General features: G+C 42.2%; 1 protein-coding gene across 1 annotated transcript; it reads left to right on the top strand.

Moving 5' to 3' along the window:
- Positions 1 to 3,710: 3,710 nt before the first annotated feature.
- acta1a (actin alpha 1, skeletal muscle a) lies at positions 3,711 to 8,928 on the top strand. Its single transcript, XM_063009355.1, has 6 exons — positions 3,711 to 3,752; positions 4,941 to 5,082; positions 5,199 to 5,523; positions 5,605 to 5,766; positions 6,960 to 7,333; positions 8,433 to 8,928. Exons 2-6 carry the CDS (start codon positions 4,954 to 4,956, stop codon positions 8,574 to 8,576), a joined length of 1,134 nt encoding a protein of 377 aa, XP_062865425.1. The 5' UTR covers positions 3,711 to 3,752; positions 4,941 to 4,953; the 3' UTR covers positions 8,577 to 8,928.
- Positions 8,929 to 13,151: the final 4,223 nt, after the last annotated feature.

Below are 13,151 nucleotides of genomic sequence, written 5' to 3' on the forward strand. Positions count from 1 at the left end.
TCAAAAAGTATAAGGGGCGTCCCAATACTTTTGACTGTATGATTTATAATTATCTCAAGAAATGCACCCGATTTCTTAACCGACCTCGTTCACGCCCCCTGAAACGTGTGAAGGACGGCAGCTGATTGTTCCTCGGTAGGTGACAGATGTCCTCCTAGTGTCTCCCATTCTTAAAAATACCGCAGGGGTTAAACCCAGCACCTTCTCACTAAAACTGGAGCTTTATGGGGGTCGTCCCAGCACCCTATATGGCTGAGACTCGAGTTCTAATAAGTGCCGAATTATATTGAGGCCTCAGTATCAAAATCCACGCCTATAGTGGGGCGCTTTTTGGTGGTTCGGTTCTCAGCTGTGCTATCAGCCGGCTGGGCGTCCACCAGGGCAAGATAGGCTACGTCTGAAGGAGGCCTTGCGCCAATTCAGTCCTTCTGTCTTAATGTGGCAGTACGTAGATTCTTCACTGTCCGATGTTCTTGGGTGTGGCCAAGTGAAGGCCAGTGGTTAATATCAGAGATGTTCACAAGTCACAATATACAAGTCCGAGTCGAGTCACGAGTCTTTAGGCTAGAGTTAGGTCACGAGTCTTTAGGCTAGAGTCCGAGTCGAGTCACGAGTCTTTAGGCTAGAGTCCGAGTCGAGTCACGAGTCTTTAGGCTAGAGTCCGAGTCGAGTCACGAGTCTTTAGGATAGAGTCAGAGTCGAGTCACGAGTCTTTAGGCTAGAGTCCTGAGTCGAGTCACGAGACTTTAGGCTAGAGTCCGAGTCGAGTCACGAGTCTTTAGGCTAGAGTCCGAGTCGAGTCACGAGTCTTTAGGCTAGAGTCCGAGTCGAGTCACGAGTCTTTAGGTTAGAGTCAGAGTCGAGTCACGAGTCTTTAGGATAGAGTCAGAGTCGAGTCACGAGTCTTTAGGCTAGAGTCCTGAGTCGAGTCACGAGACTTTAGGCTAGAGTCCGAGTCGAGTCACGAGTCTTTAGGCTAGAGTCCGAGTCGAGTCACGAGTCTTTAGGATAGAGTCAGAGTCGAGTCACGAGTCTTTAGGCTAGAGTCCGAGTCGAGTCACGAGTCTTTAGGTTAGAGTCAGAGTCGAGTCACGAGTCTTTAGGATAGAGTCAGAGTCGAGTCACGAGTCTTTAGGCTAGAGTCCTGAGTCGAGTCACGAGACTTTAGGCTAGAGTCCGAGTCGAGTCACGAGTCTTTAGGCTAGAGTCCGAGTCGAGTCACGAGTCTTTAGGATAGAGTCAGAGTCGAGTCACGAGTCTTTAGGCTAGAGTCCGAGTCACGAGTCTTTAGGCCAGAGTCCGAGTTGAGTCACGAGACTTTAGGATAGAGTCCGAGTCAAGTCACGAGTCTTTAGGTTAGAGTCCGAGTCGAGTCACGAGTCTTTAGGTTAGAGTCCGAGTCAAGTCACGAGTCTTTAGGTTAGAGTCCGAGTCAAGTCACGAGTCAATATAATAAACACAAAACATATATTATAAATGTAGCATAGAAATAAACAAATAATCTGTAAGTTCAGATAAAAACAACAGATTAGCGAGTGTATTTAGCCGTTTTACTTCGTGTCTTTACTTTCCTCCTCATCGTGTAAATGAATGTAATTTCCGTAACAAGAAGGTTCCAGTTAAAAGCTTCAACTGATACGTTTTGTTTTCATTACAGAACAAAAGTGCTCGATAAATCACGGCACAGCGGCCAAAATCCCAAACACAGCAAAAACACCATAACCGCTGCTTACCTTAGCTTCTGTTCTTCCAGATGCTATTACATTTATAAGCGTGTGTCCCATTAGGAACAGAATCCGTTATTTTGTAAATGTGCTTATAATTAAAAACCTCCGAACTTTTCCCGGTGGTGAAGTAAAACAGGAAGTGGTTAGAAAGCCGATCGAGCGTTTCATTACCACGTCATCTGTGTGACGCAAACTGAATAAATGCAAATAACAGCATTTCTTACTAACAATTACAATCAGAAGCTCTGATTGGTTCAGAAAGCGTCTTTCAATCATTAGCGCCGATTCTGTAGGAGCGTCCCATTCACCCCGGCTGTTCCAGTGAAGTGCACTACATAGGGTACTCCACCATTTTAAGTGAGATTCCAATCCAGAGGTAACGGAAACGTTCAAATGAAGTGAACTTCAAACTGTGTAGGGAGTAGGGAGCGACGCTTCATCACTACACCGGAAGCTGGCTGGAACAGTAACGGGTTAAGACGGCCAAAACGTTAACACATGCTGATGCTAGAGCGAATCATGCGAATCAGGAGTCGAGTTCGAGTCATTTGAAACAGACTCGAGTCTCCATCTCTGGTTAATATAAACTGGGACTGGAAGTGTTGCGACGGTCCACTACAATCGGACGAAACTCCCGACACCGTGGACGTTAACGGGAGGCTAGACGGGGCCGCTTCCTTCTCCGTCTGGCCTTGAGTAACCCCAGGGTGTTTGACACCCCCACTTCTCCCGCGCGGTCACTTCCAAACGTGACGTATATCAACCGTCCTGTCGAACACGCCCATAAAAGGTAAACGTCGCTAATGCGAGCGCTGAAGCGCTTAGTTTAGATATGTCCAACTGGTAGCTACCAGTCGCTATGGCGATAAGTGCACTCAGTTAGGGTTTAAGTCTCATTTTAATGGACGTCTACATACGTTGACCATATTTGCCCCTTTACACGGTACCTGATGGTCTATTGTCCATTTCCACTTGTGCAAGGGAACCTATGAAGGGAGGAGGAGTTGGCTCAAGGTAAGTCGTGACTGCTTAGAGTTCCCCATTTGCCCCTGATACCGGTTATTGGTTGACCAATAAGTGGACTGCACCATTTGGGTGCCTTGTCCCTCGTCAAGAAGGGTACGGGTGCTTACGGGTACTTTTGTATAATACACACGGTGCAGTCGAACTAACCCTATGTACACGGGCATTGAGAAGTCATCAGGTATAATCAACCATATCCCCAAGGACCAAGGTACAGTATAAAGAGGCCATTTTTTACCCCAACAGAACTTTTTGGACACCAGCAGATCTTCAGGAGGTCTTTAAACCAGTTTACAGCCAAATGGGGGGCAAATCCTAATTGGGAAGGGGGGGGGGGGGTGTTCCAGCTGTTCCGAAACATCCCTGCCATGTAAACAACTGGTGGGTCTTAATGTTACCCAAAGTTAGTGAGTGGAGTGTGTTTATTTCAAATTTTTACATCATTATATTATATTTATATCAAAATTTTAGAGGACCTAGACTCCACCCATCCCAAGATAAGTTGTGATTACGGTCTTTATTTAAACGTTTCAGTCACAGAGAAGGACGCCATGATGGACGTGTCTCTCACAGGACCGCGGCTGCCCCATTTGTCTGAGACAAAAGGTACCAGACCCCAAAATCTGCCCCCCTATTTAAGAACGAGCTTTGATCTGAGGTAATTTAGGGCTCGTGAGCGCTTCCTCGAGCCTCGTCCATACACGGCCTCGAGCTTCTCGCGCGCCTCGCGTCTCGCCCTCGTGCTCCATATATGGCAGCGCGCGCGCTCCTCTACCCTACATGCAGCAGCGGCGGCTGTTCGCGGGTCTCACCGAGTCCCCAAATATGGACGGGGTGAGGGGGTGAGGGGGTTCCTGTGGGCCGGGCGCACATTCCTGCGCGCTGTGGGGGGTGGAGGGGGTCTCAGTGCGGTGGGTATATAAGAGCGGACGGGCCGGGGGGTCACTCAGCTGCACCGGGGCAACACACGACCGATTCTTCTCACCGCGGGAACGAGCACAGGTAAGAGCGGCCGCACACGGGAGCGCGCGTGGATCTTTTATTATTAATATTATTATTATTAATATTATTATTGTTGTTGCAGTAAAGGTTTGGACACGCTGGTCATTTTACTGCACATGCGCGGTTCATTTAATAACTTGAACATGTTTTTTGGAAGGGAAGCGGGGTGTAAAAAATACAGCACAGTTAATATTAAATGTTTTACACACATTAATATGTTAAATAATAATTTTTAAAAAACGTAGAAGATTTAACTATAACCTGTGACCTGGGGGGGTCCAAAACTTTTGCACAGCACTGTATTTATTAAATAATAATAATAATAATAAATGGAAAAAAAATTGTTTGGATATTTTGTCTTTTAAATACAAATTAGAAGCCAATTAACCACATCAAAGAATTATAATAATAATGATGTTACTTTGTGACCTAATAAAATGCAAGCAGATGAGAGTTAAGGGCCTTTCCCAGGGGCCCGTCAGTGGCAGATTGTTGGTAGTGGATAATAATAATATTGATAATAAAATTAATACTACTACTACTACTAATAATAATATTAAAAATAATAATAATAATAATAATAATAATAACTAATAATAATAATAATGATTACAATAATAATAATTAATAATAATAATAATACATTTTCATTATGTACAAAACATTATGTAAATAATAATAATAATAATAATAATATAATATTGATAATAAAATTAATATTGATAATAATAATATTGATAATAAAATTAATACTACTACTACTACTAATAATAATAATAATAATAATATTAATAATAATAACATAATAATAATAATAATAATGGTTACAATAATAATTATTAATAATAATAATAATAATAATAATAAAAATACATTTACATTATGTACAAAACATTATGTAAATAATAATAATAATAATAATAATAAGAAGAAGAAGAAAAAACCTGTACAGTATAAAGGTTTTCGAGTTTCTCCTCAAGGTGCCGCCGGTGTAGCTGGTCTTCTACGATACACCACATATTTGAGGGTCCCCCATTGGTAGGGGTCCAGGGGTGTTAAATCAGGGGAACGTCAGTGTGTCTACACAATACTATAAACGAGTAGCCTGTCCTGTGGTCATTACTGTATGTGTGTGTGAGTGTGTGTGTGTGTGTGTGTGTTTACTCACTGTGTGTGTGTCTATTTCAGGAACTCATTCACAATGTGTGACGACGAGGAGACCACCGCTCTGGTATGCGACAACGGTTCCGGCCTGGTGAAGGCTGGCTTCGCCGGTGATGACGCGCCCAGGGCCGTCTTCCCATCCATCGTCGGTCGCCCTCGTCACCAGGTAGGGAGAACAAATGCCCTTAGACTGTGACCACTGTCTAGAAGGTCTGGCTATACAAGGAAAGGGCCTTCCCTAAACTGTCTCCACATATCTAACTGGCTCGTTTCCCCCCCCAGGGTGTGATGGTCGGCATGGGTCAGAAGGACTCCTACGTCGGAGACGAGGCCCAGAGCAAGAGGGGCATCCTGACCCTGAAGTACCCCATCGAGCACGGCATCATCACCAACTGGGACGACATGGAGAAGATCTGGCACCACACCTTCTACAACGAGCTCCGCGTGGCCCCCGAGGAGCACCCCACCCTGCTCACCGAGGCTCCCCTGAACCCCAAGGCTAACCGCGAGAAGATGACCCAGATCATGTTTGAGACCTTCAACGTGCCCGCCATGTACGTGGCCATCCAGGCCGTGCTGTCCCTGTACGCCTCTGGACGTACCACCGGTGAGCCTGACGTCCGACGCCAACACAAGTTTAGCCTTCCTGTTTCTTTAGCATTGACCTCATTTTATTGACCCTGCTCAGGTATCGTGCTGGACTCCGGTGATGGTGTGACCCACAACGTGCCCATCTATGAGGGTTACGCTCTGCCCCACGCCATCATGCGTCTGGATCTGGCCGGTCGCGATCTGACCGACTACCTGATGAAGATCCTGACCGAGCGCGGCTACTCCTTCGTCACCACCGGTAGGTTCCTCGTCTCATTGTTGTTCATGCATCATGAAATGCATCAACCAATCGTATTCCACCGTTTATTATTATCACTGAAAGCAAACATCACTACAAAGAATCGTTAAAGAAACGATTCTTTATTACGAACCATTCAAATCAATATGACTTACTAAAAGCCAAAGCTACTAGGAAGAATCGTGAAAGAATCGATTCTTTATGATAAACCGTTCAAATGAATTAATTCTTTATGATGAACCGTTCAAATCAGTATGACTCACTGAAAGCGAACGCTACTACAAAGAATTCTAAAAGAATCGATTCTTCATGATGAACCATTCGAATCAATATGACTGCTACAAAGAATCGTAAAAGAATCGAATCTCTTTAATGAACCGTTTGAATGTATATGACTCACTGAAAGCAAACGCTACTAGGAAGAATCGTAAAAGAATCTATTCTTTATGATGAACCGTCCGAGTCAATATGACTCACTGAAAGCGAACGCTACTACAAAGAAAAGTAAAAAAAGAATCGATTCATTTCATGAACCATTCGAGTCAATATGACTCACTGAAAGCAAACGCTTCTACGAAGAATTGTAAAAGAATTGATTCTTTATGATGAACCGTTCGAATCAATATGATGCTACGACAAAGAATTGTAAAAGAATAAAAGAATCGATTCTTTTTAATGAACTGTTTAAATTAATATGACTCACTGAAAGCGAACACTGCTAGGAAGAATCGTAAAGGAATCAATTGTTTATGATAAACAGTTCGAAAGAATCGATTCTTTATGATGACCTGTTCGAGTCAATATGACTCACTGAAAGCAAAAGCTACTAGAAAGAATTGATTCTTTATAATAAACAGTTCGAAAGAATCGATTCTTTATGATAAACCGTTCTAATCAATATGACTCACCTGCATCATAAAATGCATCAACCGTTTTTTATTATTATTATATTATTATACAGGGAAAGCTGTAGCCTAGTGGTTAAGGTACTGGACTAGTAATCAGAAGGTCGCTGGTTCAAGCCCCATTACGGCCAGGTTGCTGCTGTTGGGCCCTTGAGCAAGGCCCTTAACCCTCAGATGCTCAGACTTCATACTGTAACTACTGTAAGTCGCTTCGGATAAAGGCGTCGACTAAACGCTGTAAATGTAAATATATTATTATTATTGTTATTATTATTATTATTATTACAGCCGAGCGTGAGATCGTGCGCGACATCAAGGAGAAGCTTTGCTACGTGGCCCTGGACTTCGAGAACGAGATGGCCACCGCCGCTTCCTCCTCCTCCCTCGAGAAGAGCTACGAGCTCCCCGACGGTCAGGTCATCACCATCGGCAACGAGCGTTTCCGCTGCCCGGAGACCCTGTTCCAGCCCTCCTTCATCGGCATGGAGTCCGCCGGCATCCACGAGACCGCCTACAACAGCATCATGAAGTGCGACATCGATATCAGGAAGGACCTGTACGCCAACAACGTCCTGTCCGGCGGTACCACCATGTACCCTGGTATCGCTGACCGCATGCAGAAGGAGATCACCGCCCTCGCCCCCAGCACCATGAAGATCAAGGTAATCTATCGTTCATTAACGTGGACCGTTTAAAAATGTGATGGTCGGGGAAGGAATCGATTCTTTATGATGAACTGTTCCAATCAATACGACTCACTGACAGCGAACACTACTATAAGGAATCGTAAAGGAATCGATTCATTAAGGTGAACTGTTTAAATTAATATGATTCACTGAAAGCGAATGCTACTACGAAGAATCGATTCTTTTTGATGAACCGTTCAAATCAATATGACCCACTGAAAGCAAGATCGATTCTTTTTGATGAACGTTTCTAGTCATAAAAGAATAAATTCTTTTTGATGAACCGTTCGAATCAATATGACTACTACAAAGAATCATAAAAGAATCAATTCTTTATGATGAGTCATTCAAATCAATATGACTACTACAAAGAATTGTAAAGGAATCGATTCTTTATGATGAACCGTTCGAATCAATATGACTCACTGAGTGAACACTACTACAAAGAATCGTAAAAGAATCGACTCATTTTGATGAACCATTCAAATCAATATGACTCACTGAAAGCGAGATCGATTCTTTTTGATGAACGTTTCTAGTCATAAAAGAATCAATTATTTTTGATGAACCGTTCGAATCAATATGACTACTACAAAGAATCGTAAAATAATTGATTCTTTATGATGAACCGTTCGAATCAATATGACTCACTAAAAGCAAACGCTACGACAAAGAATCGATTCTTTTTGATGAACCGTTCAAATCAATATGATTCGCTGAAAGCAAACGCTACTACAAAGAATCATAAAAGAATCAATTCTTTATGATGAACCGTTCGAATCAATATGACGCTACTACAAAGAATCGTAAAAGAATAATAGAATCGATTCTTTTTAATGAACTGTTCAAATCAATATGACTCACTAAAAGTGAACGCTACTATGAAGAATCGATTCTTTATGATGAACCGTTCTAATCAATATGACTCACTGAAAGTAAACGCTACAACAAAGTATCGCAAAAGAATCGATTCCTTATCATGAACCGTTTGAATCAGTATGCTGTTTTGACATCATTAGGCAGGTGGTCCTAATGTTTTGATCCATCGATTCACCTTGTACCTCTCTCTGTGTAGATCATCGCTCCCCCCGAGCGTAAGTACTCCGTCTGGATCGGCGGCTCCATCCTGGCTTCCCTCTCCACCTTCCAGCAGATGTGGATCACCAAGCAGGAGTACGACGAGGCCGGCCCCAGCATCGTCCACCGCAAGTGCTTCTAAGCGTCCGGCCGCCTTCTGTCTCCCGTCGCCCGGTCAGGAACGCGTGGCTGGATTCTTTCTGCTCCTGCAGGAACATCATGCAGCCACGTGTGGACGTTCCTGGATACAGATGATTAATTTAAAGACTGTGATGAGTCCTGAGAAGGAACCAACGCTGAACGTCACCCACATACGGACTCTGGAACCAACAGACCTCGATTATGAGCCGGCGAACGGCTCCGTGATCGAAACCAGCAATTCAAGTCTTATAACAGTTCAGTAAACATGACGAGTCCTGTTCTATGTTTGTCTTTTTCAGTCCAGTGATCAAAATAAAAAATAATAAAAATAATAAAGCAAGAATTTTTATAAACCTGCTCGTCCGTGTGGTTTATTCTTTACATAGGTAACAAAGGTAACACTGGACTCACTGCATCCCTGACCAACATGGAGAATAAATGAACAAAAATATAAAATAAATAAATCTTTTTGATGAACCGTTCAAATCAGTATGACTCACAGAAAGCGAACGCTACTACAAAGAATCGTAAAGGAATAAAAGAATCGATTCTGTGTATCATATTGATTCGAAAGGTCGATTATGATGAATCGCAAAATAATCGTTTCTTCATGATGAACCGTTCGAATCAGTATGACTCCCTGAAAGCAAATGCTACTATGAAGAATCGTAAAAGAATCGATTTTTTATTATGAACTATTCGAATCAATATGAGTCACTGAAAGCGAACGCTACTACAAAGAATTGTAAAAGAATCGATTCTCTTTAATGAACCATTCGAATCAATATGAGTCATTGAAAGCAGAGGCTACTACGATGAATAGTAAAAGAACCGAGTCTTAATAATGAACCATTCGAATCAATATGACTCACTGAAAGTGAACGCTACTATGAATAATTGTAAAAGAATCGATTCATTAAGGTGAACTGTTTAAATCAATATGAGTCACTGAAGGCAAACGCTACTACAAAGAATCGTAAAGGAATAAAAGAATCGATTCTCTTTAATTAACCATTCGAATCAATATAAGTCACTGAAAGCAGAGGCTACTACGAAGAATAGTAAAAGAACCGAGTCTTTATAATGAACCATTCGAATCAATATGACTCACTGAAAGTGAACGCTACTATGAATAATTGTAAAAGAATTGTTTCATTGAGATGAACTGTTTAAATCAATATGAGTCACTGAAGGCAAACGCTACTACGAAAAATCATAAAGGAATCGATTTGAATCAATATAACTCACTTAAAGCAAACGCTACTACGAAGAATAGCAAAGGAATCGATTCTTTATGATAAACCGTTTGATTCTATATGACTCACTGAAAGCGAACGCTACTACAAAGAAGGGTGGCACGGTGGCACGGTGGCACGGTGGCTAAGTGGGTAGCACTGTCGCCTCACAGCAAGAAGGTCCTGGGTTCGATCCCCAGGTGGGGCGGTCTGGGTCCTTTCTGTGTGGAGTTTGCATGTTCTCCCCGTGTCTGCGTGGGTTTCCTCCCACAGTCCAAAGACATGCAAGTGAGGTGAATTGGAGACACTACATTGTCCATGACTGTGTTCGATATAAACTTGTGAACTGATGAATCTTGTGTAATGAGTAACTACCGTTCCTGTCATGAATGTAACCAAAAGTGTAAAATCCTAATAAACAAACAAACAAACTACAAAGAAAAGTAAAAGAATCGATACTTCATGATGAACCGTTTGAATCAATATAACTCACTGAAAGCGAACGCTACTACCAAGAATTGTAAAAGAATCGATTCTTTTTGATGAACCGTTCTAATCAATGTGACTCACTGAAAGCGAACGCTACTACAAACAAAAGTAAAAGAATCGATACTTCATGATGAACCGTTTGAATCAATATAACTCACTGAAAGCGAACGCTACTACCAAGAATTGTAAAAGAATCGATTCTTTTTGATGAACCGTTCTAATCAATGTGACTCACTGAAAGCGAACGCTACTACAAACAAAAGTAAAAGAATCGATACTTCATGATGAACCGTTTGAATCAATATAACTCACTGAAAGCGAACGCTACTACCAAGAATTGTAAAAGAATCGATTCTTTTTGATGAACCGTTCTAATCAATGTGACTCACTGAAAGCGAACGCCACTACGAAGGTAAACAGTGCGCGCTCACGTCGCATCGGGTGAAAACGCTACGCGCGGGTCCGTGTTCAGCGTGCGCATGCGCATAGCAGAGCAACAGGGGCGAGCCTGACTCTAGTGATGCTGGCACCGTGATGACCTGTTTTCATTCCAGCTCGGTGTAACGGGGACTCGAAATAACAACCTTTATATAAACAAGAGATCCTGATGGACCCGCTTTCATTCAGCTTTAATCTGGGAATGTAAAGAGGCCGGAGAGGTAAGAGTGCTCGTGTTTTAGTACAGGTGGAGATGTAAACAAGCTCAGCTGGGTTATTATACACTGTAATATACATCAGTCTCCATAGTAACCTCAATATGTGTAGAAACTGGCACTGACCTAGATATCAAATACACAGGGTTGTAGTTTCACATGGAAATAATAGTATAAACTATCACTGATGTGGAAACGGGGCTTCATGTATCATGTAGCCTTATGAATAATAAATAATGTCTGTCCAGTGCACCGTGCTTCACTACATTCCTCAACACAGTGAGAAGGTCCTGGGTTCGGATCCCAGACCCGGCAACCAGGGTCCTTTCTGTGATTTCCAGAGGAGTTGATTGATATATAACCAGTTACGCCTCTGACACTATTAATATTCATATTATATTGAATTAATATCAGACTCTCGTTTGATTTGTGGAGATCCGTATAGCGCACGGAGAGTTCGGATTTCGTATCGCCACCGGTACTAATGTAGCGCGCAGTCAACGTGGGCACAAATTTCAGCAGACACACTCCAAAATCTGTTATAAATGCAGATTTCCGACAAGCTCCCGGTCAGGTGTCCTCATATTACTGGTGTGTGAGTGACTAGAGGAAAGAACTACTTCTGTCGCGTCACGACGAGAGGGGCATGGGTTCGGATCCCAGACCCGACAACCAGGGTCCTTCCTGTGATTTAGAGAGGAGTTGTTGATATATGACCAGTTACACCTCTGACACTATTAATATTCATATTTAATTAATTGAGACTCTCGACTCTTGTCTGATTCGTGGAGATCCGTATCGCGCACGGAGAGTTCGGATTTTGTTTCGCGACCGGTACGCCCACCAGCTCCTGGTCAGGTGTCCACATATTATTGGCCTTACAGTGTGTGAGTGGCTAGTGTGCCGTTTGAATCAATATGACTCACTGAAAGCGAACGCTACAACGAAGAATCGATTCTTTATTATGAACTGTTCGACTCAAAATGACTCACTGAAAGCGAACGCTACTACGAAGAATCGATTCTTTATTATGAACTGTTTGACTCAAAATGACTCACTGAAAGCAAACGCTACTACGAAGAATCGTTTGAATCTGTATGACTCAATGAAAGTGAACACTACTGTACAACGAAGAATAGTAAAATAATCGATTCTTTTTTATTAACCTTTCGAATCAGTATGATTCACTGAAATCAAACCTACTAGAAAGAATCGATTCTTTATGATGAACTGTTCGAATCAATATGACTCACTGAAAGCAAAGCTACCACAAAGAATCGATTCTTTATTATGAACTGTTCGAATCAGTATGACTCACTGAAAGCGAACGGTACTACGAAGAATCGTAAAAGAATCGATTCTCCATGATGAACCGTTCGAATCTATATGACTCACTGAAAGCGAACGCTACAACGAAGAATTGTAATAGAATCGATTCTTTATTATGAACCGTTCGAATCAATATGATTTACTAAAAGCAAACACTACTGCGAAGAATCATAAAACAATCGATTCTTTATATGAACTGTTTGAATTAATATGACTCACTGAAAGCGAACACTACTACTAAGAATCGTAAAAGAATCGATTTTTTATTATGAACCGTTCGAATCTATATGACTCACTGAATGCGAATGCTACAACGGAGAATAGTAAAAAAATCGATTCTTTTTGATGAACTGTTCGAATCAATATGACTCACTGAAAGTGAACGCTACTACGAAGAATCGTAAATGAATCGATTCTCTTTAATAAACCATTCGAATCAATGTGAGTCACTGAAAGCGAACCTACTAGAAATAAAAGTAAAAGAATCGATGATGAACCGTTTGAATCTATATGACTCACTGAACGCTACTACAAAGAATTGATTTTTTATTATGAACTGTTTGAATCAGTATGACTCACTGAAAGCGAACGCTACTACGAAGAATCATAAGAATCGATTCTTCATGATGAACCGTTCAAATCTATATGACTCACTGAAAGCGAACGTGAGTGGCTAGAGGAAAGAACTACTGTGAAGAAGTGGGTTACGTCACGGCAAGAAGGGCATGGGTTCGGATCCCAGACCCGGCAACCAGGCTCCCAGACCCGGCAACCAGGCTCCCAGACCCGGCAACCAGGCTCCCAGACCCGGCAACCAGGCTCCTTTCTGTGTGGCGTTTGCTTGGGACGAATCAGTAAGCCACATCTCAC

Source organism: Trichomycterus rosablanca, chromosome 15, assembly GCF_030014385.1.
Source record: "Trichomycterus rosablanca isolate fTriRos1 chromosome 15, fTriRos1.hap1, whole genome shotgun sequence".
In the NCBI taxonomy this organism is placed as follows: Eukaryota; Metazoa; Chordata; class Actinopteri; order Siluriformes; family Trichomycteridae; genus Trichomycterus; species Trichomycterus rosablanca.

Bases quoted from the DNA above. Each gene is read 5' to 3' on its own strand.
- acta1a (XM_063009355.1), top strand. From the start codon at position 4,954: ATGTGTGACGACGAGGAGACCACCGCTCTGGTATGCGACAACGGTTCC. The intron at 5,524-5,604 runs GTGAGCCTGACG...GACCCTGCTCAG, and splicing joins CGCCTCTGGACGTACCACCG to GTATCGTGCTGGACTCCGGT. The intron at 5,767-6,959 runs GTAGGTTCCTCG...TTATTATTACAG, and splicing joins CTACTCCTTCGTCACCACCG to CCGAGCGTGAGATCGTGCGC.